The 25257-nt window shown below is 37.7% G+C and overlaps 1 protein-coding gene across 1 annotated transcript in view; it reads right to left on the minus strand.

The window, feature by feature from the left end:
• Nucleotides 1-1851: 1851 nt before the first annotated feature.
• The window catches only part of LOC125615862 (serine/threonine-protein kinase MRCK alpha-like), a 42102-nt gene continuing 18696 nt past the window's right edge, over nt 1852-25257 (minus strand). The window contains exons 6-10 of the mRNA XM_048800281.1: nt 18870-18953; nt 15348-16820; nt 14392-14531; nt 6718-6799; nt 1852-1913 (exon numbers count right to left, since the gene is read on the minus strand). Of these exons, the coding sequence (XP_048656238.1) occupies nt 16629-16820; nt 18870-18953 (276 nt within the window). The 3' untranslated portion in view covers nt 1852-1913; nt 6718-6799; nt 14392-14531; nt 15348-16628. The remainder of the gene's footprint in view (nt 1914-6717; nt 6800-14391; nt 14532-15347; nt 16821-18869; nt 18954-25257) is intronic.

The raw sequence follows: 25257 nt of genomic DNA on the forward strand, positions 1-25257 counted from the left end.
AGTACGTAGAGATGGGTGTGCAACGTGGTGTCAGGGACTTGATTTAAGATATTTCAACAACAGCAAGAAAGGAAAAAAATAGCCAGGTCCCTTCCTCCGCTCCCCCACAATCTGCTCCTCCTTGTGCCCCACTCTCTCAGTCAGCATCGGTGACTCCTCTGCTAAAGTCAGAAACCTTAGGATCATTCCTGAGTCTCATGGCCCTTGCCTTTCACATCCCAGTAATATGAAGATCTGCAATACAATCGGCCCCAGTAAAATCAAACACGGATCCAACCCTGGGATCTAAAGAGGTCACCAAGCCCCAAGCAGGATGAATGAAAAGAAAACCACATCTGAGCACTTCATTGTCAAATTGCTGAAAACCAAAGATAATTAAAAGCAGCCAAGTAGAAAAGACATTTTTATAGTGCTAAAAAGAAAAATAAAGTCCATTTTGTAGGTCTCCGTGTTCTACCAGTTTGGATTATGTATCTTTCCCGGTGTTTCCATGGGGTGCTCTACTTCTTTTATGCAGTAGTTGCTTAATTGTTGCTCTCCTCCTCTTTGACTGTAAGATACTATGTTTTTCTTGTGACCTGCTTAACATTGATTGTACCCTCTGCCCTCAGCATGGTAAGTTTGCTCAATTGCTATTTGCTAAGTGAATGGAAGGCCACATTTATTTTTTTAGATACTGGCTGTATCAATAAGAAATGTGAAATAGACTAAAATTATTTAGGAACAATTATGTGTATACTATACATAAGCTAAACCTAAAAAGGAAAAAAAAAGATTTAATAACTATATTCTACAATTAAGTAATGCTTACATTCCACAAAAATACTAATTTGGGAGCATTGATAAAAGCAACCGCTTGGATTAAGGCAATACTCAAGATAAACTGTGCTTTGTAATACAAATGAAATGCTAAGTTTATTTCAAATGCGTGACTTAGATGTAACATTGCTAAAGTGATTCTATTGAAAAAGACATCAACCAATTAGGAAAAAACCTTCAGTGTTGTTGTTTTTAAAAACAAAATCTGTCATTAACAATATGAGGGCCAGACACAGTGGCGCATGTCTATAATCTCAACGGCTCAGGGAGGCCGAGGCAGGAGGATCACGAGCTCAAAGCCAGCCTCAGCAACTGAGTGAGGCCCTAAGCAACTCAGTGAGACTCTGTCTCTAAATAAAATATTTAAAAAGGGCTGGAGATGTGTCTCAATGGTTAAAGGCCCCTGGGTTCAATCCCTGATACAAATTTTAAAAAAAGAAGAGTAAAGTAAATAAATCAATCTTAAAATATGAGAGAGAGCTGCAAAGTAGCCTTACGACAATAGCTGGGAGTTGCGGGCCACATCAGCTCAACGGGCCTGCATCGGAGGCCCCTGCTGTCGATGTACACTCCAATGCTCTTAAAACACAGCAGGTACTCGATGCTGGAGATCTCGACTGCACACAGAGCATCCTCCGGGTGACGGGCGATAAATGCCAGGGTGGGGTCGTGTGCATGCAGCATCCTGTGTGGGATTCCCTCTCTCCTCAAGGGGTATCTCAGGAAGCCCGACTGGAATCCTACACAGAGCTGCTCACCGAAGATGGCCATCCACTGGACATTGGCTGGGACTTGGACTTCTTTAAATTGTCTGTGAGAAATCTTCTTGCCCTGGAACAGCTCAAAACAGAGGACCTGGCTTTTCCTAGCTACGCAGAGGCAGGTGCGGGCCCCTTGGCACACTGTTCCAGAGGTCATGGCCTGGCACCCTTTGGTTTCCACCAGCTTGTGGACGCTCATCTTCCGGCCGTACAAAGCTGACATGGGAAACAGCTGCACGTGGTGACTTCGTCCAGAGATCACTGCCACGATCTGGCCATGTGGGATGAGCTCAATCTGATGGACCTTCTTCAAGTCACCAACCCGAAGAATTTCTGCACGGACAAACAAGATGGGAAGTCACTGTCAAGCTCACTGTCAAGTTCAGAGTGATTTCGATTTCTTTATTTTGACCCTTCTCCCAATTTTACCCAAAAAGCATTTAACAAAGTTGCCCATCAAAAATATCTGATAAATCATCTTAATGTCATCAACATGAGTAATGTCCACAAATAAAAATGGCACGTCACTTTCAGACTAGTTGTGTCAGCTTATCTGTACATTCTCAGTTATTTAAGTCAGGCTCTGATCCCAAAGGAATCACGGGTTGACTCCCAAAAGATCAACTAAATGTCTAAACTGGGACAGACAAAGAATAGAAAGGGGGTGGGGGAGAGGAGGAGAAAGAGGGAGAAAGAGGGGGAAAGGTGAGCCTCAAGTATTTGGGGAATAATATCAAGAGAATTGATACTGATGCAAATACATGAAATGAAATTTTCTGATTTTTAAATTCTTTCCCAGTGGATTAAAGTCAGGTTCTAAAACAATAACAGACACATTCACAGGGTTGGTTTGAGGACGATCAAAATAGACCAGAAGAAAAGAGTATCACCTACAAATTGTACAGGTAAAAAAGAAAAAAAAAGGAGATTAAAATCTATAACTAACTTAGCCATCCCAGATAAAATCACCAAAATAAAGCACAAAACTAAGCCCTGGAGGTAGAGACCTCTCAGTGCCTACCAAACGGAAACATTCCACTTCTTTCAGGAGGAGCAGTTCTGACACTAAATGGATTCCTATATTTCACAAATATGTGTTGAGTGCCTGCTGTATGCCAGGCACTATTCCGAGTGCTTGGGGTACAGCAGAGAATAAAAGAGACTGGAGTCCCAGCTGGACTCCTAGGTGGACCGTACGTGGACCTCGTCACTAGAGCCAAGTCACCCAGAGGCCACAGGAGGCTTCCAGTGAAGGCATAGCTGGTGTCCCTCAAACTCGGGGTTCTCCTTTATCTAACCTCATGCTAGAAGGGAAGACCTCAGGAGGACCGACTGCACTAAACTGGCTCCTCTTGCATACGTTATAAGAGCAGGGGAGGAAGGGAGGAGATTAACACTTTGAGTTGTTAGAGCAGACTCACAGATAAAATCACCTGAGAAAATATTTAGACTTTAGGGGATTATGGGCCCTTGGAAATTAGAAAAGTCATTTGACTTGAAAACACTTGAAACCAGATGGGGAAGGTTTTTATTTATAGAACAAAAAAAAAGTGTGGGGGGGACAAATCTGATACTATAATCATAAGAGTTTAAAATTATCCCAGATTGGGGCTGGGGATGTGGCTCAAGTGGTACCGCGCTTGCCTGGCATGCGTGCGGCCCGGGTTCGATCCTCAGCACCACATACCAACAAAAATGTTGTGTCCGCCGAGAACTAAAAATAAATAAATAAATAAATATTTAAAAAAAAAAAAAATTATCCCAGATCAGTAAATCTCCTTACCATCTACAGTAATGTGCACGACAAATAGCCCTTCTTCATTGCCCAGAGCGATTCTTTTGGGATCTACACATGACACATAAATAAAAACACCACGCTTTCTTTTCGGAAAACACTAAATAAAGCTAATAAATTGGACAAATAGGTTAATATTTTTAACGTTTCAAAACAAATCAAATAATTTCATTGAAAACCAGAGGCAGACTTAGCATACAGAGAATGAAAAGAAATAATAGGAAAAGTGATTGACAGTATTATTTTTTCTTCCAGATTACAAAAGTAAGCATGTTAAAACATGACTTTTTTGAATACAATGATTATTGCAAAGTGATCCTCATGAATACTTGAAGAAAGCATAATAGTCAAGTAGAGATATGCTTTCAATTTGAACGTAAATATTTATTTCAGAAATGAAAAAGTTTTATAATCTAATTTGTCAGTGATCTTGGCCTGAATACTCATAGCATTGAGAAGCAGTGAAATATCGGGAGAATTTAAACTCAAAGCGCTGAGATACTATTGGCCGAGTGAAGGCCTTGAATACAGAGAACAGGGCTTCACACACATGCCCTCATCTGTTCCTCCACATGACCATGAAAAACCAGCTTTGTCTGCACCCAACACGCGTGCACAGTAGTGCTCAGAGAAGTTGAGCCACTTGCTCCTTGTTGCACATGTGACAAGTAGCTGAGAGTCCCTCACTGCCACGCCATCTGCATCAGGAGAAATGGCACTTGGGAAATGCAAATATTCCTGCTTAATAGGAAAAGCTTAAGTGTAGATCTTACTAGAGTTACTTATTCATTGATTCATCTGTTTCTTTCCTTTTTTGCAGGGGATGGGCATAATGGGGATTGACCTCAGGGGTGCTCTAATACTCAGCTACATCTGTAGTCCTTTTAATGTTTTATTTTGAGACAGGGTCTCACTAAATTTGCTGAGGCTGGCCTCAAACTTGCTACATCCTCTTGCCTCAACTGCTTCAGTAGCTAGGATTCCAGGCCTGAGTCCCTGTGCCTGGATGTTTTTCATTTATTTACTGGGCATGGGGAGAACAGAATTAGAAGATGGTTCCTTCCCTCAAGATATACGGTTATCAATTATTGTGTAGAACCACATGTTGGGTGATACCCTTGGGGCCAGATGTGGGTTGGAACGCAGAATTTTTCAGGCTTGAGAAAGGTATTACTGTATATTTTCAAACACCATATTATCCCAGGCACCACCTTATAATCAAACATACTGATCTTTTTGCAGAGACCCCTGTGAGTAAGCATAGTATGGGGAGAAGGAGACCATAAACAGCCTTCTTTCAGTGCAGACCAGGTTTTGTTGCCAAGTGAGGTGGGAATCAATGTTATTCAGAGTTTGCTTTTGGGATTGCAGTGAGAAGATGTGACCCTAGTGGGGTAAATGTAAATCCATACCTATGATTGCAGCTGCCTGGGTGGTTTTGATCAGGGGTAGACTGCTGTCATAAGCCTCTTTGAGAACATAGCCTGAGCGGTCTCTGAAATGATTCTTTTTCAATATCCTGTGCAATTCACTCAGCACTTCCACCCACTCACTCTTCTCATTCTCGCTATCTGCTAATATTGGGACTGAATATTTATTACTAGGTGCTGAGAGCTGAGAAGCTGTGACCTAGAACGATGTAAGGAATATCTACGTTATAAGAAGGCAGGCACTCCTTTATGCAGCCTGTTTAGCATTTTTCCGTTAAGCTCACCATTGGCAAATGACACCTCTAGTAGGATCACCCTCAGCCCAGCTAGGAGATCAAGTGGTGAGTACCAGCACCCAGGTGGGTAGCAAGGGACGGACACTGTAAAATGTGAGAGTCACTTCTGATCTAATCTTCATAAAAACACCCAAGGCTATGACTGACTAACACATTGGACTCCATCAAATGAAAATAGTGAGCATTTTAGCTGAGGGCAGACCCTGCTTGGGGAGGGAATTGACAGGTATTAGTTCATTTAATCCTCCCAGAAACCTCACCAGGAAGGTTCAACTATTCTCTTCATTTTACTGGGAGCAAAAAGGGTACAAAGCAGGAGAACCCAGGCTGTGTAATGACGGAGCCTTAATATTTTATCAATTCTGAGACACAGCTTTGCCCCTTTGGGCATCTCTGAATTGGCAATGCACCTTGCAATTGGCTATCAAAATACAATTGCAATAGAATTCAATGCTCACGGTTTTCTAATTGTTAAATTGAACATGTTTAAAGATGCCTATGCTGTCTGCCTGCTCCACACCTACAGCTCACATCATTACTCATCAAAGGCAGATCAAACTCAAATTTAAAATATGTATTTAGGCTAACAGAACTCTAGGATTATGTGTAAGACTTTCTTACTATATACCCATTAAATAGCAATGACATAATAAATGACAGAATCTCCCACTCTGTAAATGAGTTCCAAATGACCAAGTCTCTGTAGGTCTCTTGGAGGATGGGTACAGTCTAAGCATATCTATCTTGGACCTGAGGGATGTGGAACACTTTTGTTTGGAGCTGTCAACTAGTTTCCTAGATTGATTCTAGCCACATTTCAAACAAGGGGACCTAGTTCCTTCCTTAAGTCACATTATATACCCATTCAAGAATCATTTTCATTTTTCACATGAATTTTTAAACAGTGGGACTTTGTTTCTTTCTCTTTTTTTTCAGATTGCAAAATCACATATTGCCTCCATTTTTTTCCCATGTGGTAGTCTTGATTTGGATTTGAAATACGAAATCCGACTTGTGAGAAAATGGCCCAGAGGAAACTTGCTTTGTCAAGTGCCCTCAGGTCTAGAAGGCATGCCCGGGAGTCTACAATGTCCAAGTCTCATGCTTTGGAATCTTCTTTCTTTTGGGGGGGGGGGCAGGGAAGGGAGGTGGTTCCAGGGATTGAACTCAGGGGGCACTCAACCACTGAGCCACATCCCCAGCCCTATTTTGTAATTTTCCTCTCTCTTTCTCTCTCACTCTTTTTCCCTCTTCTTTCACTACCCCTACCCCTGCCCCCATCCCACCCTGTCAGCTCACCCAACTTTCAGCTAGGATTCTGACAGCTGTCCTCAACAGCTGCCTGGTTATGGAAAGAGTGGACAGTCTCAGGTATATTCGTTTTTTTAAATCAGAGATTAACTTGTAGAAGGAAAGAGCGTGACCTGTACCAAAAACTACTGATAATCCATGTGACTGAGAAGAGAGTTACGGTTGCAAATGGGGGTGGGGGGAAAATGACATCTCAGCACTTCTGAAACCTCAGCCTCCAGTGACCTGCAGCAGCCCCCGGAGCCTGGATCCCAGCAGAAACCAAACAGAAACCAACCAGGGACCCAGGCAGCAAGAGCACTTACTTTAAATATGCGGGGCATTTCCTCTCTCCTGGCAGGAGTAAAATCAGAGGGCCACACAGAACCGACTGAAAATGCTCCATCCCTAAAGGAAAAGCAGGACGCGGCAGGTGAGTAGAATCACCCAAGAGAGCGTGAAGCAACACACAGAAGCACAACCCTCCCTTTTAATTTTACCGCATTTTAATGTTATTTCCTGTATTAATTGTTAATAAGCAATGGAGTGTTTCACCTATGACCAGCCAGCATCCCTAAGAAATTGAAAACCCCAAGTTACTTCTAGTGTGCCCCACATTCAGAAAGTCTGCATGGAGCTGGGATAGGAACACTAGTCTGACCCCAAAGCAGTGCCCCTAAGTAAAGCCACATGCCCTGAAATATATAATTGGATATATTTTTTTAAAATGTTACTGAGGTATACTGGTCATATAAACCATAATTTAAAGTGTGCAATTCAAAAGTTTGGATTTATGTGTGCACCTGCAAAACCATCACTATGATGGACTTAAGGACCATATCCACCAACCCCCAAACTCTCCTTCCTTTATTCCCTAGGCAACCACCAATCTGCTTCCTGTCCCTCCAGATACTTGGCACTCTTGGCACTCTCTAGCAGCTTATATAAACGGAAACATACAATGTGTTCTTTGTCTTTCATAGCATATATGGACATACACCTTGATTTCTCTTGAAGTGTGGTGGCTGGAGCATAAGATCAGTGTGCATTTAACTTTTTTTTTTTTTTTTTGGTGAGGCTGGGGATTGAACTGAGGACCTGCGTATGCAAGACAAGCACTCTACCAACTGAGCTATATCCTCAGCCTTGCATTTAACTTTTGAAGAAACTGCTAAACTGTTTGCCAAAGGGGTTGGATGAGTTTTCCAAGCAGTGTGTGTGAGTTCTAAGTCATTCAGATCCTTCCAACAATTGAAATTGTCAGTTTTTAATACTTTTAGTATCTCGTGGTTATTTTCTTTGAATTTCCCTAATTAATATTAATATTATTGAGTATACATGCAGGTGCTTATCTGCTATATGTCTGTCTTCTTTATTGGACTATCTTTTCAAATACCTTTCCCTTCTTTTAAATTTGTGTTTTTTCTTTAGGTATCTGGATAAATGTCCTTCAACAGGTATTTGATTTGCAAATATTTCCCCAGAGTTGGGCTTTGTTTTTTTACTCCTCTTAACAGTGCATTTCAAAAAGCAAGACATTTTAGATTCAAACATTTTTCCTTTTATGGGTTGTACTTTTGTGTTGTATGGAAGAATGATTTGATTTGAATTTGAGTTATTTGAAAGATATTTGCCTATGTTTACTTCTACACACTTGATAGGTTTACATTTAGTTCTACAATCTTTTTGAATTAACTTTTATATATGTTACAAAGAGTAGATTAAAAGTGGTTTTTTTTTCATATTTTAAGTTCCAGTGTCATTTGTTGATAATTTTTGTCACTTGTTGAAAGTATGTGTATTCAAGTAATAGAACAGAGACTCCAAATATGTGTATACTTGGATTTTACATATATATATATATATATATATATATATATATATATAATATGTATGTATATCATATATACACATATATCATATATATACATAGGGTTAATTCTTTTCTTTTTAATTTTTAATTTTAGTTGTTGATGGACCTTTATTTTATTTATTTTTAGGTGGTGCTGAGTACCGAACCCAGGGCCTCACACATGCTAGGCAAGCACTCTACCACTGTGTTACAACCCCAGCCCTATGGTGAATTCTTCAAAATTATTTTTTAGGTATTTTGACTGTTCTGGATCTTTTACATTTCCCTATGAATTTTAGGGTCACCTTGTCAATTTCAACAGAAGAAAAAATTTAAAACCTGCTAGGATTTTGATTAAGACTGTGTTGAAACACACTAGAAAAATTTAGTGATCATAACAGTATGATAGGGGCTGGGGTTGTGGCTCATTGGTACAGCACTTGCCTGGCATGTGTGAGGCACTGGGTTTGATCCTCAGCACCACATTTAAATAAATACATAAAATAAAGGTATTGTAAAAAAACAAACAAACAAACATGTTTTAAAAAACCAGCATGGTATTGGCAAGAATACAAACGCAGAGGCCAATGGAACAGAAAAACATCAGAGTTTGTTACAGAAAACAGAATTACTGTACTTGAAGATAGAGTAATCAAGTTTTTTAAGTCATTTTTATTTGTTTAATTTTGGACAATTATTGTTATCTTCTGAAATGTTTAATTTTCCCTTAGTTATATCTAAAGTATTTTTCATCTTGGATATTATAGTTTTCATCCTCATCAGCTCTGGATCCATTTTAACTGGTTGATTTTTCTCTTCATGATGAGTCTAACTTTGTGTTTCTTTGTAAGCTTGACCATTTTTTTTCAGCTAAATGCCTGACATAGGTAGATGTTATCGTGTTGGATAAAGGATATTTTTGTATTTTTCGGTATGCGGAAACTAGGAAAAAGTTGGTCCTTTCAGGTCTTGCTTTTAGATTGTGTTAGGGAAGACCAGAAAGCATTTATGAAAGGGCTAATTATTCCCTAATACTGAGTCAAATAGGTGCAAATACCAACAAAAAGAAATTATAAAAAGAACAAGATAGAATTTCTAAAGTCAAAAGTATAATGACTGAAATGAAAAATTCACGGTAAGAGCTTAACATCAGAATTTGTTACAGAAGACAGAATTACTGAACTCGAAGATAGAGTAACCCATCGATTGAGGGTAACTAGTCTAAAGAAAAGAGAAAAAAATAATGAATAGAAATGGAAGAGCCTCAGAAACATGAGAGACAGCCTGAAGAATATGCTAAAAATACACATGAAAGGAGTCCCTGAGAGAAAAGAAGGAAGAAATTCTTTCTTCAGCCGAAAAAAAGAATAATTGAAGAAATAATGACTGGACAACTCCTCAGTTTGTTGGTAACTATTAATCTCCATATCCATGTATCTCAATAAACTCCAAGTAGGATACATTGTAAAATATCCCACACATGGACACCTCATAAACAATTTGCTTGAAAGAGAAAGAAAGGTTCGAAAGCAAAGAGAAGGAAGCAATCCATCATGTACATGGAATCCCCAATGGGGTTAACAGAGGAATTCTCACAGGAACTCATGGAGGTCAAAGGGCACTTAGATGATGTATTAAAGGAGTAGAAAGAAAATTCTGTTATGGGCTGAATTACGACCACCCACAATTCATCTCTTGGATGGAGTCTTAGCCCCCAACATATTTCATGAGATGTAATTAAGTGAAGCAATGTGAAGAATCTTCAATTCAATATGGCCAGTGCTGTAATAAGAAGATGGAAATACTGTGGAGATGTGCTTGCACACAATAGAAAAGACCATGTGAGGACCCAGTGAGAAGAGAGCCACCGGTGCACCAAGGAGAGGAGCCTCAGAAGAAGCCAACCTTCCCACCACCTTGATCCTGAAATTCCAAGCTCCAGAAATGTGAGGGAATAAGCTTCTTTTGCTTAAGCCACCCATTGGGGTTACTTTCTTAGGACAGATTTAACAAACCAATACAGATTTTGGTACCAAGAAGGGGGGTGCTTGTCTATCGTATACCTAGAGATATGGAAGTGACTTGGAAGCTAAATAATGGGTGAAGAATTATAAGAATTTTGAGAGGCAAGTTTCTTTTAAAAAGCTTAGACTGCCTTAAAGAGGTAGAAATATCAATGTATTGGAAAGATTTATTGAGGCTCAGAGTTTCCGAGGTTTCATTTCGTGACTAGCTGGCTTCATTGGTTTTGTGCATCATTGCAGAAGGGTGTGATGGAGGAAAGCTGCCCACTTTGTGGCAGCTGGAAAGCAGAGAGAAGGGGGCTGAGGACAAGATACAGACCCCAAGGTATGCCCTCCAGAACCCACTCTCTTCAACTAGGTCTAACCTTCTACAGTTCCCACCACCTCCCAAGATTCCATCCAGCTATGGACTAGTCCATTAGCGAGATAAGTTCCCCTGTGAGTCAATCACTTCCCACCTCTGAATCTCTGAATATTGCTGCATTAGGCATCAAGCCATCCATACATCAGCCTTTGGGGGAACGTTCCAGGTCCAAACCACAACAGAGTCCTAAGCCCAGATTACCTCTGTATTTGTAGAGAAGACCTCTAAATAGACCTTTTGAAAGTTAACTGAGGTCATATGAGTGGGCTCTGAGTCAATATGACAGATGTTTCTTTAAAAAAAAAAGGACAGATACTAGGGATGTGCCTGCAGAGAGGAAAGGCCAAGCAAGGACACAGGAGGAAGGTGGTATCTGTGCAGCAAAGAGAGAAGCCTCAGAAGAAACCAACTCTGCCATCACCTTGATCCTGGACTTCTAGGCTCCTGAACTACGGGAAAATACATTTCTATTGTTTAAACCACCAATTCATGGATTGTCCAGCCCTAGAAAACTTATCCAAATCCTGTCAACCATGAATTACGTATCCAGCCAAACGACCCTATAGAAAAATAACCAAGGACACATTAAGACATCCTCACATAGGCAAAAACCGAGAGAATTCATCCCTATCAGACCTGCTGCCTTACAAGAAACACTGAGGAGGAGCTCTTTCCAGCTGAAATGGCTGCAGTGACAGCGTAAATCAGGAGACACAGCTCTGTAGGAGAACAGCTGGGTACGTCGCTGAAACTGTGTTAACCCAAAGTAGGTTGTTGTAAATTGAGATGCTAATTTTAAACCTCAGGGAAACCACTAGGAAATAATTTAGAATATATTCCAAAAGAAATAACAAGGGAATTCAAATGGGAGACTAGAAATATCTATCTGACAAAAAGACAAAAAGGAAAGGAGACCTCAAAGAACCAAATGGCATGAGACAGAGAGAGAACAATGAAAACGGATTTGATTCTCCACTTAAAAAGTAGAGATTGACTGGATGGATGAGGACGTGATCGCAATGCACTGTGTACGAGAGGTATGCTCTGGACTTAGAGACACAAATAGATTGCAAGCAAAAAGACAGGAAAAGATACACCATGCAAAAAAGTAACCAAAATGGGGCAGGAGTGTCTATATTAAGATCAGATGAAATAAACTATTATAAGACAAAAATTGTTACTAGAGACAAAGATTTTTATAGTGATAAAAATGTCAATCCATCAAGAATAAATAACAAACATATGTATCTACAACAAAGTCTCCAAATTCATGAAGCAAAATCCTTCAGAATTGAGAGGAGGAAATAGACAATTCAACAATAGTAGTTGGAGATTTTTGTACCTGATTTTCTATGACAGAACAACAACTAGGAAGAAGGTAAGCAAGGAAACAGACTTGAACTACACCATATTATAACAAGACCTGTATGGGACACTTCATCTAAAACAGCAGAATACATTCTTGAATTCAAATGGAACATTGTTCAGGAAAGGCCATGTATAATTCCATAAAACAATTCTCAATGAATTTAAAAAACTTGAAATCATACAGTGCATGTTTCTGACCACAATGGAATGAAATTAGAAAAAAAAAATAACAAAATAAAATTTGGAAAATTTATAAAATATGGAAATTAAGCAACATACTACCAAATAATTAATGGGTCAAATAAGAAATTGAAAACATAAGTTAGAGGATATTTTGAGATAAATGAAAAAAGCATACAACATAGCAAAATTTCACTCTCTCACAGGGAAATTTAAAGATGTAGTTACTGACATGGAAACAGAAGAAAGGTTTCAAACCATAACCCCACCGTCCCCTTAAGAAACCAGAAAAAGAAGAACAAACTAAACCCAAAGCAAGCAGAAGAAAGAAAATAATAAAGACTGAAGTGCAAACTAATGAACTATAGTACTGAAAAACAATGGAGAAAATCAAGAAAACTAAAAAATTGGTTCTTTGAAAAGGTCAATGGAATTGAATAACCTTTAGCCCAAGAAAAACAGTGAGAAAAGACTCAAATTGCTATCAGAAATTAAAAAGAAGACACTATTACTGATTTTTTCAGAAATTCTAAGAAGTACAACAAATTAGATCATGTAAATGAAATGGAAAAATTCCTAGGTAGGTATAAGTACTGAAATTGATTCAAGAAGATAAAGAAATTCTAAATAGGCTTATAACTAATAGGAGATTGAACTATTAATCAGAAGAACAAAGCCAGATGGGGTGGTGCACGACTGTAATCCCAGAGGCACGGATGGTTGAGGCAAAAGGTTCACAAGTTCAAAGTCAGCCTCAGAAACTTTGGGAGGTCTTAAGCCACTCAGTAAAACTCTGTCTCAAAATAAAAAAAATAAAAAAGGTTGGGGATGTGGCTCAGTGGCTAATCACCTCTGGGTTCAATCTCCAGAATAATAATAGTAATAATAATAATAATAATAATAATAATAGAGATTGAACTACTAATCAAAAAACTTCCCATAAAGAAATACCCAGGACCAGATGGCTTCACCAGGGAATTATATCAAATGCTGACAAAAATTAATACAAATCCTTTTTAAAGTGTTCCCCCAAATGGAGAGTACTTTCTAACTCATTCTGAGCCAGCAGTATCCTGATACTGAAACCAGACAAATATATCAGAAGAAAAGAAAAACAAGAACCAATATTCTGTATGAATGTTAATATAAAATTCTCCAATAAATTTGGGCAATCCAAATCCCATAACATATTAAAGGGATTAAAACCCAAGACCAGGGGCTGGGGTTATGGCTCACCTTACATGTGCAAAAGCCCTGGGTTCCATCCTCAGCACCACAAAAAAATAAATAAATAAAATAAAGTTATTGTGTTAAAAAACAAAAACAAACCCAAGACCAAGTGTAATTTATCCCAGGAATGCAAGGTTGGTTTAACATACAAAGCCAAACAGTGTGGGACACATGATAATAGAATAAAGGAGGAAAATCCTACATGATCACCTCAACGGGCACAGAAACCATGCAGCAAACCCAACACCTTCTCCAGATGAAAACACTCAACAGACTAGAAATAGAAAGCAACTCACATCCTTAGTCTGATAAAGGTTATAAATCATAAAAGGTAATGAAGCACTGATTCATGCCATATGGGGAACCTAAAAATGTTATTCTTAGAAGAACACTACAAGATTCCATCCATAAGAGATGTCCAGAAGAGGGAAATTCATAGGGATAAAATGAGAAATAGGTTAGTGATTGGCAGGGGCTGGGGCCCGGGTGACCGCTAATGAATATGGGGATTTTTTGCTGTAGTGTGTACAGATGCTCCAAAATTAGACTGTTGTGATGATTGCGTAATCTTCAGAATATTCTTCAAAATCAGTGGATTGCACACTTTAAAATAATTTTATAATATGCGAGTTACATCTTAATTTAAAAAGTCTATCTTTGAGGTTTATATCCTTTCCCACTACACACACATGCATGCGTGCTCACAGCACACACACACAAACAGACACACTCACACACTCCCACACACATGCAAGTAATAATAAAATAAACTTTGAAAAAAGTTTTATAAATATTTCTTCAAATCCATGTCTAAAAGGTAGTGATAACAAACTTTAGGCAAAAATCTTGCATTGTAAATTTCACTTGGCAATGGAGAAAACTGAAGACTTAACATAAATGACAATATCATTTTTTAAAATATCAGGAACCAATTTTATTCACAGACATTTGACACAAAAATAGCCACCTTTTCGGAGCTTACCTCATGTCAATCACTTGACTCACTACGGCATTGGGTTTTGAGTCTCTGTCTTCATTGATGTCATAGAAGAAGAGTTTGAAGTCACAAACTATAGCCAGTGCTCTCTGCCATCCTTTTCTTATTCCTGTTTTCTTTGGGATCTTTTGTTTATTGTTTTTTTTAAAGACAAGAATAATCCAAATGGAAACATCAAATACTACCCATACAAAATTAAAAGAATAAAAAAATGTCACAAATAGGCCACTTTCCTTGTTAAAGATATAGAACAGAACTATGTAGCATCATTACAATTTTTAAAGACAAAGCTATTCATTCCTATGGCTCTTGTCTTGTGAAAATAAAATTGATGCCATTTCACTTAACCCTTGTCATTCATTAAATTGTTACAGCTTTGCCTCTATGTAGCACCAAATTCAAATCTGGCAACACCTGCTTCAAATTCAACTCAAGTTTTAAATATTTCTAAAGAAGGGCACTTTGCTTTTCGTTTCATACTTTATGATACCCAATTGGAAGGCAAAGTTACACCATTAGTAGGAATTTGACCATATGTTCATCACAAGGAAAGAGAAAACTTCAAGACATTTAAATCTGTCTTTCTAGAGACAGATAAATTTTGTTCTGAAATAATTTTCCTAGTATGGAACAAAAATTTTCAATTGTACATACTATAATTTATATTGTATTGTGTATATAAATAATACATATTATATATGCATATATATGTAAATATACCTATATACATCTATAGGTGTGTGCATATATTTTACATTTATATTGGTATATATGTATATATACAGTATATAGTATATATATGGGTATATATATGTATACACACACACACACACACATAGGTATTTATATTGATATTGGTATATAGACAATTGTGCTCCCAAAGTGACTGGTGATCAGCAAACTTTCTAAGAGTTCATATAAACCAATCTATTGACACTTACCCAGACATGGCCTTCATAGGCTGTCCCCAGACCCCGCCATGGGTCTAGACAGAGGATTCTTTCTTCTGGTGATCAGGCACTGGACAAGCTCTTGGAGCTCTTTCGACACAGGTTGTGTGACACAAGAACCCACATGCTTTTTAAAAGAAATGGAGACACGGTTGTGGTGGATATGATGGTTCCAGACCCTCGGCCCCCATTACGGTTGTCTGCTGTGGCAGAGTTTGAAATGCAAACAGCTGTCTTTCCCAGATTGCCTTTCAACTAAGGTGTGGGACCTCATTTAAGTCCTACTGACAGGGCTGGAGGTGTAGTTCAGGGGCAGAGTCCTTGCCAGCAGGTGTAGGGTCTCGGGTTCAATTCCCAGCACAGCCAAAAAAAACACAAACAAAAATTCCACTAAGAACATACATATGTTGGAGACTGCATCATGCTGGGACAGAAGACGCAGGATGCAGAGCACCTGTTTTTCTCCTGTGGCTCCTGGCAGAGGGAGCGTGGAGTCACAGCTACACTGGCGTCTTATGGATTTGGGGGGTGGGGGCGGGAGTGCAGCAGTAGCAGGTCCCAAGGTTGCTTTGGTGATGGCAGCTCCCTGATCGATTGTCTTTTTGTTACACTAGCGGCTGCTAAGCAGGAGGGTGCTGGGGGCCCAGGATGCCTGGGAGCACAGCTCAGAGCCTGCTTCTGCAGCCCAGCACAGACTTCCCCACTCCTAATCCATCGTGTCACCGCAGGTACAGGGAAGGTGGAGCCTGCTGACACCATGCAGGGGGCCGGAAGTCTTACTCAGCAATGAAGCCCTGAGAGAGCTGTTGACATACCCGGCTAAGAAAACCAGCAAGGACAGCGTATGTTCCCTAATATATGGAATGAAATGGCTTACGTGGCACAGTGATGGACTTTTTAATATTTCTGAAAATATATTGTTTTCCTTCAATAATATGTATGGAAATAAATTGAGTAAAATAAGGCTGCGAAAGTCCAAGAATCATCATTGCAAAATTTTCTTGTCACATGAACTAGTGAATCTGGCCTTCACAATCTTACCATGTGACAAAGAACAAAATGTATTTAAGTACATTTTCCTTGTAAATGTGACCCTGCCTGCAGGCCTGCACTGAACAAATCCAAGGGGTGCAGTCCACGTAGACGGCGGGAATCAGAGCTAAGGGGACTGAAGAGTGCAGAGGTCCTGTTGAACTGTTTCCAAGGACCATCCATCAATCTTTCCAACACACAGCAGGTTTTAGGAGAGTGATCCGCTCACTGCAGTGCTTCTTACAGAGAAGACAATCTTCTGCTGAACAACTTAGGTATAACCAGGATGGCTCTAACCCAGGTGTCCCTTCCCGTGGCAGTCTTACCGTCACAAGCACAGCCCGGTCTTATCAAACCCACCATCAGAGACGTGCACTGGCGACACTTGGTAGGAGCAGTAAAGGACGTGAGGAAAAACTGGTGGGTCTTACTCTACAAAAGAGGCCAAACACACACTGATGATTAGATGATTTTGAAAAGGTGACTCCTTCAAACCCACCCTGACCAAAATATCTCCAAACCAAGGAAAGAAGCCCTTTCCTCATCTCACCAGCAAAACAGATTCTTGTCCCCTACTTATTTCTTAATTGGAAAATATTGAGTAAGAGAACCCCCAAATTGTCCAAATTATTACTATTGTTATTATCATCATCGTCATCATCGTTATTATGTGGCAATCTAATGTTTATTAAAGTTTTTGGAACCAAGTAAACAAAACCTAGACTTGATTTGTGCTGGTCTGTCCTAAACATTTGAAAAGGTGCTTGGCAGATTGATAAATTCTTGGTCTTTAACAATGAATTAAGTATGAATGACCTATGTGCAGAAGCAAGTGACAACAATTATATTTTTATAATAGTTTTATATTATACTTCTTTGGAGAAAAAATGCATTCAAAATTTCCTTTCTATAAAAAATTGCATTTAATTTTCCATTTTCAATAAATATAATATACTCCTTGAATTAATACATTCCACCTTGTGTGAAACAGGCCAGAGCCTTGTTCAGAAAGAGGCCATTCTGAAATTTCTAAATAAAACTCCAATAATTAGAACTTCAAACATCTTCACAGATTTACCTATAAGTTGGTCATCCACAATGGATTTCCCATTTCTGGACCATGCCTCAGAGCCCCAAATCACTGCATAAATTATCAATGTGTAGATAGCATAAATGATATTAGCGTATTAAAGTTTATCATCAATATTATTAGCATAAATCAGCCATATGTAAATTATAACCAATTTGGCCTCTCCAATGATTAGCTGGCAATTTTCCTGTACTTGTGTCTCTGTGTCCTCATCTGGACTGTGGATATTTATAGTTCCTGCCGGAGGCAATATATATTTTTATACAAAAGTCTGCCTCCTTCTCACCTCGTTCTTCAACTAGCCCCCCTGTTCTCAGCACTGAGGGTCCTGGGGTCCCTAATGGGTCTAGTCTCTCTGGGTTCATCCTGAGATAATAATCGTCTTGATAACTTGACAACCAGATTTCTGATCTCTGCCAACCCTTCACTTCCAAAATCATGTTAACTTCCTACTCTTTTCCCTCTCTTTAATGCATGTCAGTAGAGAGCAGAAATATATGCATATTTAACCTATCATGCTCAGCCAGAAATTGGAAGGAAAGATGACTTTTGGTATTCTCATTGATGCTGCTTTAAAGTCAGACATTAACTTTGAGAGAACGGAGAGCTCATCATGTTTATTTTATTCTTAGTTTCTGTTGATGTTGATATGCCAATTACTTCTAGTTTCTTTTCTAGGTGTTCACTATATAATATAGATAACCTGCATTATTTTGAAATTTTAACTTACATGCAAATTATCTAATTTTAGTTTTTTAAACTAGAGTCTGTGTTTTCTGGACAAACAATCATATCAACTACATTATAAAGTAGTTTTTATCTTTTATTGTTCATGTCAGTCTTTTTATTTTCATTTCTTATTGCACTTTTTAGAATATTAATAAGTTGCTGAACACTAATTATTTTAATTGAAAATTCACAGTGTTTCATAATTTTGGATATTATTTTACGTCAACTTTTGGAAAACAGTCTTTAGGATATTTCTAAGTTTTCTTTTATTCCTTTATGATGCAGCTTCTGGTTTCTTATCAATGAAAAGGAATGCTTTGATTATTTTTATCATTTAAAATCACTATGAGCAGGGCACTGTGGCACATGCCTATAATCCCAGCAGCTCAGGAGGCTGAGGTGGGAGGATCAAGAGTTCAAAGCCAGCCTCAGCAACAGTGAGGTGCTAAGCAACTCAGTGAGACCCTGTGTCTAAATAAAAATTCAAAATAGGGCTGGGAATATGGTTCAGTGGCCCAGTGACCCTGAGTTCAATCCCCAGTACCCCCCCCCACCCCCCAAAAAAATTACTATGAGTAAATGCCAGGGCAATAACAGAGAGCAAAAACAACGTATTCTCCTTATTTACGGAACCCTAATAAACTTATAACTAGGTCAAGTACCTTAGGAGGAAAGAGGATGCTAGTGTGATATTTCTTTGTCTTTATTGTTGGTGTATGAACTGGAAGATGAGCAGAATCTATGATCTGAATTAAAGGGATAAAAATGATAAAAAGGCAAATTACATGCTTTTTTTCAAAATTATAAGAATTAATAACTCTTCAAGTAATGTAAAAAATAATTATATTGATTAATAGACAAAGATTCAATAAAATTAAAATTCTAACGGTGATGGAAATATATTTTAATTAAATGAAGTCTGCTTGCAAAGTATACAAACAAAATACTTCCTCATTTCCTTTCAATCTGGCTAATTTAAAATAACATGAAAAGTAGTTCAAAAAGGGAAAAAAGAACAAGAGCAACAAAGAGAAAACAATAATAAGTATAATAGATAGTAATCCAACTATATCAATAAGCACTTTGAATATCAATGATCTAAATGTAAAAATCATCAGCATGGATCAAAAAATCAGGATTCAACCATGTGTTTTCTATAAGTAATCCATTTTAAATATGAAGACACATGTAGATTAAAAGTGAAGGAATGGAGAAAGATATGCCAAAATAACACTAATCAAAAGAAAGCAGGAATAACTATTAATTTCAGAAGGAGCAACCTCAGAGGAAGGAAATCTACTGGGGACAGAGACAGGAATTTCGCAATTGTAAAGGGGGTGATTCTATGAGATGATATAGTAACCCTTATTGTGCATGAACTTAACCAAAAAAACACATTAAAGTGTACAAGGCAAAAACCGATAAGAGATGCAAGAAGAGATAGATGCATCCAGTAGTATAGCTGTAGATTTCAATATCCATCTACCAGACAGACAGGCCAGCAGGCATCAAATCAGGAAAGACACAGTTAAATTCAACTGGATATAATGGTCACAGTGGACATCTACAGAGTACAGCAGAATACACATTCTTCTCAGGTCACATGGAACAGTCACCAAGACAGACTATACTCTTGGCCATAAAACACATCTTAGTAAATTTTTAAAAATATTTTTTAGTTGTCAATGGACCTTTATTTTAGTTATTTATGAGAATTGAACCAAGTGTCTCATGCATGCTAGACAAGTGCTCTACCGCTGAGCCACAGCCCTAGCCCACTGAGCCACAACCCTAGACCACAATGTGATTAGATTACAAATCAATAACAAAAAGCTGGGGAAATCCTAAATAGGATTAAATAAAATATGGGTTAAAGAAGAAATCTTAAGGAAAATTTTAAAAATATGTATACTCTGAATAACAACAACAACGACCAAAAAAAAAAACTTACCAAAATTTCTGGATGACAGTGGAAGCAGTGTTCAGAGGAAAATATAAAGCATTGAATGTAGATATTGGAAAAGAAGAAACACCTAAATCATCTAAATTTGCATCTTAAGAAACTAAGGAAAGACCAGCAAATTAAATTCAAGTAAACAGAAAAACAGAAGTAATAATTAAAATATAATTCAATATCATTGAAGGTTAGAAATCCATGAAGAAAACTTATTGCTTGTTCTTTGAAAAGATTCACAAACTCAGTAAACCTGTAGCCAAGCCAAAAAGTTTAAAAGAGGACTGGGGTTGTGCTTCAGTGGTAGAGCGCTTGCCTAGCATGTGTGAGGCCCTGGGTTCAATCCTCGGTACCACATAAAACTAACTAAATAAAATTAATGTATTGTGTCCATATATATCTAAAAATTTTTTAAGAAAAGAAAAAGAGAGAGAATACAATTTAATATCAGAAATGAAATAGGGAGCCATCATTACAGATCCCATGGACATTGAGTGGACAATAATCAAATGCTCTGAACAACTCTATGCTGACAATATGAAATAGACTAATTTCTTGATAGACGTGTTCTGCCAAAACTCACCGAAGAATTAGACATTCGGAAAAGGCCTACATCTATTAAAGAAATTAAATCAATAATTAAATTACTTCCAAGTAAAAAGCACAGATCCAGAAAAGTTCACCAGTGAATTCTACCAAACTTTTTTAAAAAAATATCTATTTTTTAATTGTAGTTGAACACAATACCTTTATTTATTTTTATGTGGTGCTGAGGATCGAACCCAGGGCCTTGCACGTGCTAGACAAGCATTCTACCACTGAGCCACAACCCTAGCCCATCTACCAAACTTTTAAGGAGAAATTAACCAATTATGTATCTTCTCTTTTGGAAGCTGGAAACAGAAAAAAATAATACTTCCTTATTCTGGGAGTCCAGGATTATCCCAACACCCAAACTAGACAAAGACATTACAAGGAAAGAAAAGTCCAAACCAACATCTCTCATTAACATAGATGCAAAAACCCTCAACAAAATTGAATCCCGCAATGAAAGGGAAGAATTATACACCACTACCAAGTGGAATTTATGTCAGGTATGCAAGGCTGAATGAACATTCAGAAATCAATTAAAATTCATCATTTTAACAGGTTGAAGAAGAAAAAAATCATGTTATCATATCAACAGATACAAAAAAATAATTTGATAAAATCTAATACCATTCAAGACCAAAACTATCAGTAAAGTAGAGAGGAACTTCTTCAACTTGACTTTTTAACTCTGCAAGAAAAAAACAACATACAACTAGCATCACACTTAGTGATGAGGAACTCAAAGTTTTTCCATTAAGATCAGGAACAGGAATGTCCCCTTCCATCATAGATTTCCAACATTGTACTGAAAGCCCCAGCAAACACAATAAGACAACTAAAAGAAAAAAAGTGGGATATATATATATATATATATATATACACACACACACACACACACACACATACACACACACACACACGGAAGGAAGAAATAAGACTGTTTTTGTTTGCAGATGAAATGATTTTGTAGAAAATCAGAAAGTAGCAACAAAAAACTTCCTAGAATTAATAAGTGATTATACAAAATTCACATGATAAAAGGATAATATGTAGAAGTCCATCACTATATCATATGGCAGCTACAAACAAGTGAAATTTGGAAATAAAAACACAACACAGAAATAAATCCAACATAAGTTGAAAATGTCATAGGTCCAAACTATGTTTAATATAATAGCTTGGACCAACCAACATGCCCTTAATAAGTGAATGGATAAATAAACTGTGGTGCATCCAGACAAAGAAATATTTTTTGACTTCTTAGAAAGCTAAACATTTACTTGCATGTTACCCCACAATCCCACAAATCATTATTTACCTTAGAAAATATAAATTTATGCTTGCATAAAAACTTGTACGTGAATATTTATTTATAGAAGTTCTACTTATAATTTCCCAAATCTGGAAACAACCCAAACTTCCTACAAAAGGTAGGTGAGTAATACACTCAGTGATAATGGGAATGAACTCCAGATACACATTACAACCTGGTGCATTTCAAAGGGATTTTTCTGAGTGAAAGAAGTCAAAGTCTGAACTTTTCATCTCTATGACTCTTTTCACAGGACACTCTGCAGAAAGCAAAAGTGTAGTAAGAAAAGAACTGAAGAGACCATCAAAGGTTGCCATGATATAGATCTCAGGGAATATGCAAATGCAGATGTGTATGTGTGTGTGTGTTATGCACAAGTACATGTATGTACCTAAGTTAAAAGTGATATAACGTTACCCCAGAAAAATTATCTCATGTTAATATGAAATATAAAATAAAATTTTAGAATACTTCAAAAAATGCATAGGCAGAATTAGACAAATACTTCCCATAGAAGAAAACCCAAAGAGCCGGTAAACATATGAAAAAAAATCAGTTATAAGGAAAAAAATCAAATCCACAAAAAGATTCAAATATATTCACACACTCAAATGTCCAAATTTAAATGACCAAAAATAGCTATGATTTCTAAGTTTCAATTCATGAAGCAGATCACTAAGTTGGGTAGATATGTAGGCAGCTAGATACACACACACAATACATAGAAACACACCCAAGGAATTTGTTACAAGCAATTAAATTCATCCAATTGTGTGAGCTGGTTAAGCAGTGTTTTTAAGAGTGTATTCTTCAGTACTGTTGCTGGAGTTGGATAATCACAAGGCAAGTAATCAGAAGCAGAAGATGGATGTAAAGTGAGGGTGAGCAACAATGATTTGAAACCTATGAACACAAGTTAGAATACCTAGAAAGAGACGGTGCCCTGCTTTCTAGGACACGAAACTAATTCCTCAGTCAAAAGTGATGTCACACAGGATAAATCTAGGGAGGGAAGTTTTGGCAGAAGATTGTGGGCAGGGCATGCAACAGAGTAGGGATCTATTCCTATAAGAGCAATATTCTGTCCTTTACATAAAGGAAATGGCCCAACATGATTAAACTCCCATGAGATACCTGACTGAACACCATGAGAAATGTTGCCTTATTGGAGGCTCCAGTACGGGTCTCTGTTCTTGGCAGTTAAGATGCTCAGCAGTGGCTGCAGTCACATGGAGTTTGGTGAGTGGATATCTCTTTTGGCGTGTCCATTTATAATCTTCATCCCTGCCACCATGGTCACTCTATACATGGGCCCACTGGGCACTGACTTCTCTCTGGGGAAGGAGGCTGACTGATATCCACAAAGCAGATCACCTTACCTAACTATTACAATTTTCCTCTGAAAATTAGTCCTGGGGAAGCTTTCACATGAAAGACAAATATATTCTCATTTTTATGCCTATTCAGAAACTTCCATCTATATTCTATTTCCTCTATTACCTCCTCATTACCAAATCCTTGACCATCCTGCCAAATGTTGATTAGCCATATAGATTCAAATCTCTGGCTGTCTTTCTTCCTATACCCAAAAGAAGTGAAAGTAGGGACTTGAACAGATATTTGTACACCAATGTTTATTAGAACATTATACTCACAACAGCCAAAAGATGGAGATAATTCCCACTTTCACCAGTGGCTAAAAAATATGATTATACATACAATGGAATATAATTCAGTGATAAACAGAAATGATGGGAAGGATATCACCAAAGTGGCAGATTAGGAAGCTCCAAGACTCTGTCTCCCTGACAGAGACATCAAAAAAGCAACCAAAAGTTGACTCAAGAGGCCTTATGGGAGCTCTAAAACGAAAGTTTACAGCAACCAAGTGAACAGCCAAGTGAGAAAAAAGTCACATTTAAAATAGTAGGAAATTCCATGACATTTTTACTTATTTTCATTCCCCTTTCCCCAGCAGGGCACAGTTTCAGAAGAGCAGCCCAATTCCAAATTTCTCCTCTCAAACCAGAGGTTTGAGAACTGATCTTATTGGTAACATCAGGAAGTTTTAAGTGTTATTTGAAGCTCAAAGAACAAAGGAAAACATGAAAAAAAAAAAAAACCCCTAAAGGCAATCAGAAAAACAATACATGAGCCACATGAGAATATCAACAAAGTCATAGAAAATATAAAAAGGGAAAAAATGGAAACTTTGGAGCAGTACAATACAAAAACTGAACAGTACAAAGGACAAATATATTCATTGTGGGAATTCCAGAAGAAGAAGAGGGAGAGACAGGGGAAGAGAATGCATCTGAAGAAATAATAATTGAAATCTTCCCAAATTTGAAGAAAGACTTGAATATACAAATTCAGGAAGCTTAACAAACTTAGAGTAGAAAAAAGCCCAGAGACATCCACACAGAGACACATTATAATCAAGCTGTTAAACACACACACACACACAACAACAACAACAACAACACAAAGATAGAATATTGAGAACAGCAAGAGAAAATTAACTCCCTCTCTACAATAGATCCTCCATAATAAGAGCAATGAATTTCTTAGAAGTCAATGAGATGCTATATGTAAAGAGCTGAAAGACAGAACTGTCAGTTTAGAATCCTATTTCCAACCAAATTGTCCTTCAAAAATGAGGAAGAAACTAAGACATCCCCAGAATTAAAAGTAGAGAGAGTTTGATGCCATTATACCTGTCCTAAAATAAACGCTAAGAGTTAAGAGTTCTTCTGGCTAATGTACTCACACCCATTTGAAATGGTGAAAATCTCTAGTGAAAGTGGACATGTAAAAGTCCAGCATTGTAATTTTCATTTGTATTTCCACTTTTTATTTTCTATGGGATTTCAAAGATGAATGTTAAATCCAGATTAATGGGTACACAACTGAAAGAAAATTCTCCACAATATATAGTTTCCAGGCCATATTCTGGGCTTTAAAACAGTCTTTGAAATTGACTTGAAAATATGTTCATTGCAAATAAATAATGGATCAAAGAATAAATCACAGGAAAAGGATAAACTACTTTGGGGAGAACAAAACTCAGCATAGCAGTGCCAGCAGGGGAATGGAGAGAGAGAGAGGGAGAGAGAGAGAGGGAGAGAGAGAGAGAGAGAGAGAGAGAGAGAGAAAGAGAGAGAGAGAGAGAGAGGTTTGCATTTTAACAAAA

This window comes from Marmota marmota, unplaced genomic scaffold (assembly GCF_001458135.2).
Source record: "Marmota marmota marmota unplaced genomic scaffold, marMar, whole genome shotgun sequence".
NCBI classification, from domain to species: Eukaryota; Metazoa; Chordata; class Mammalia; order Rodentia; family Sciuridae; genus Marmota; species Marmota marmota.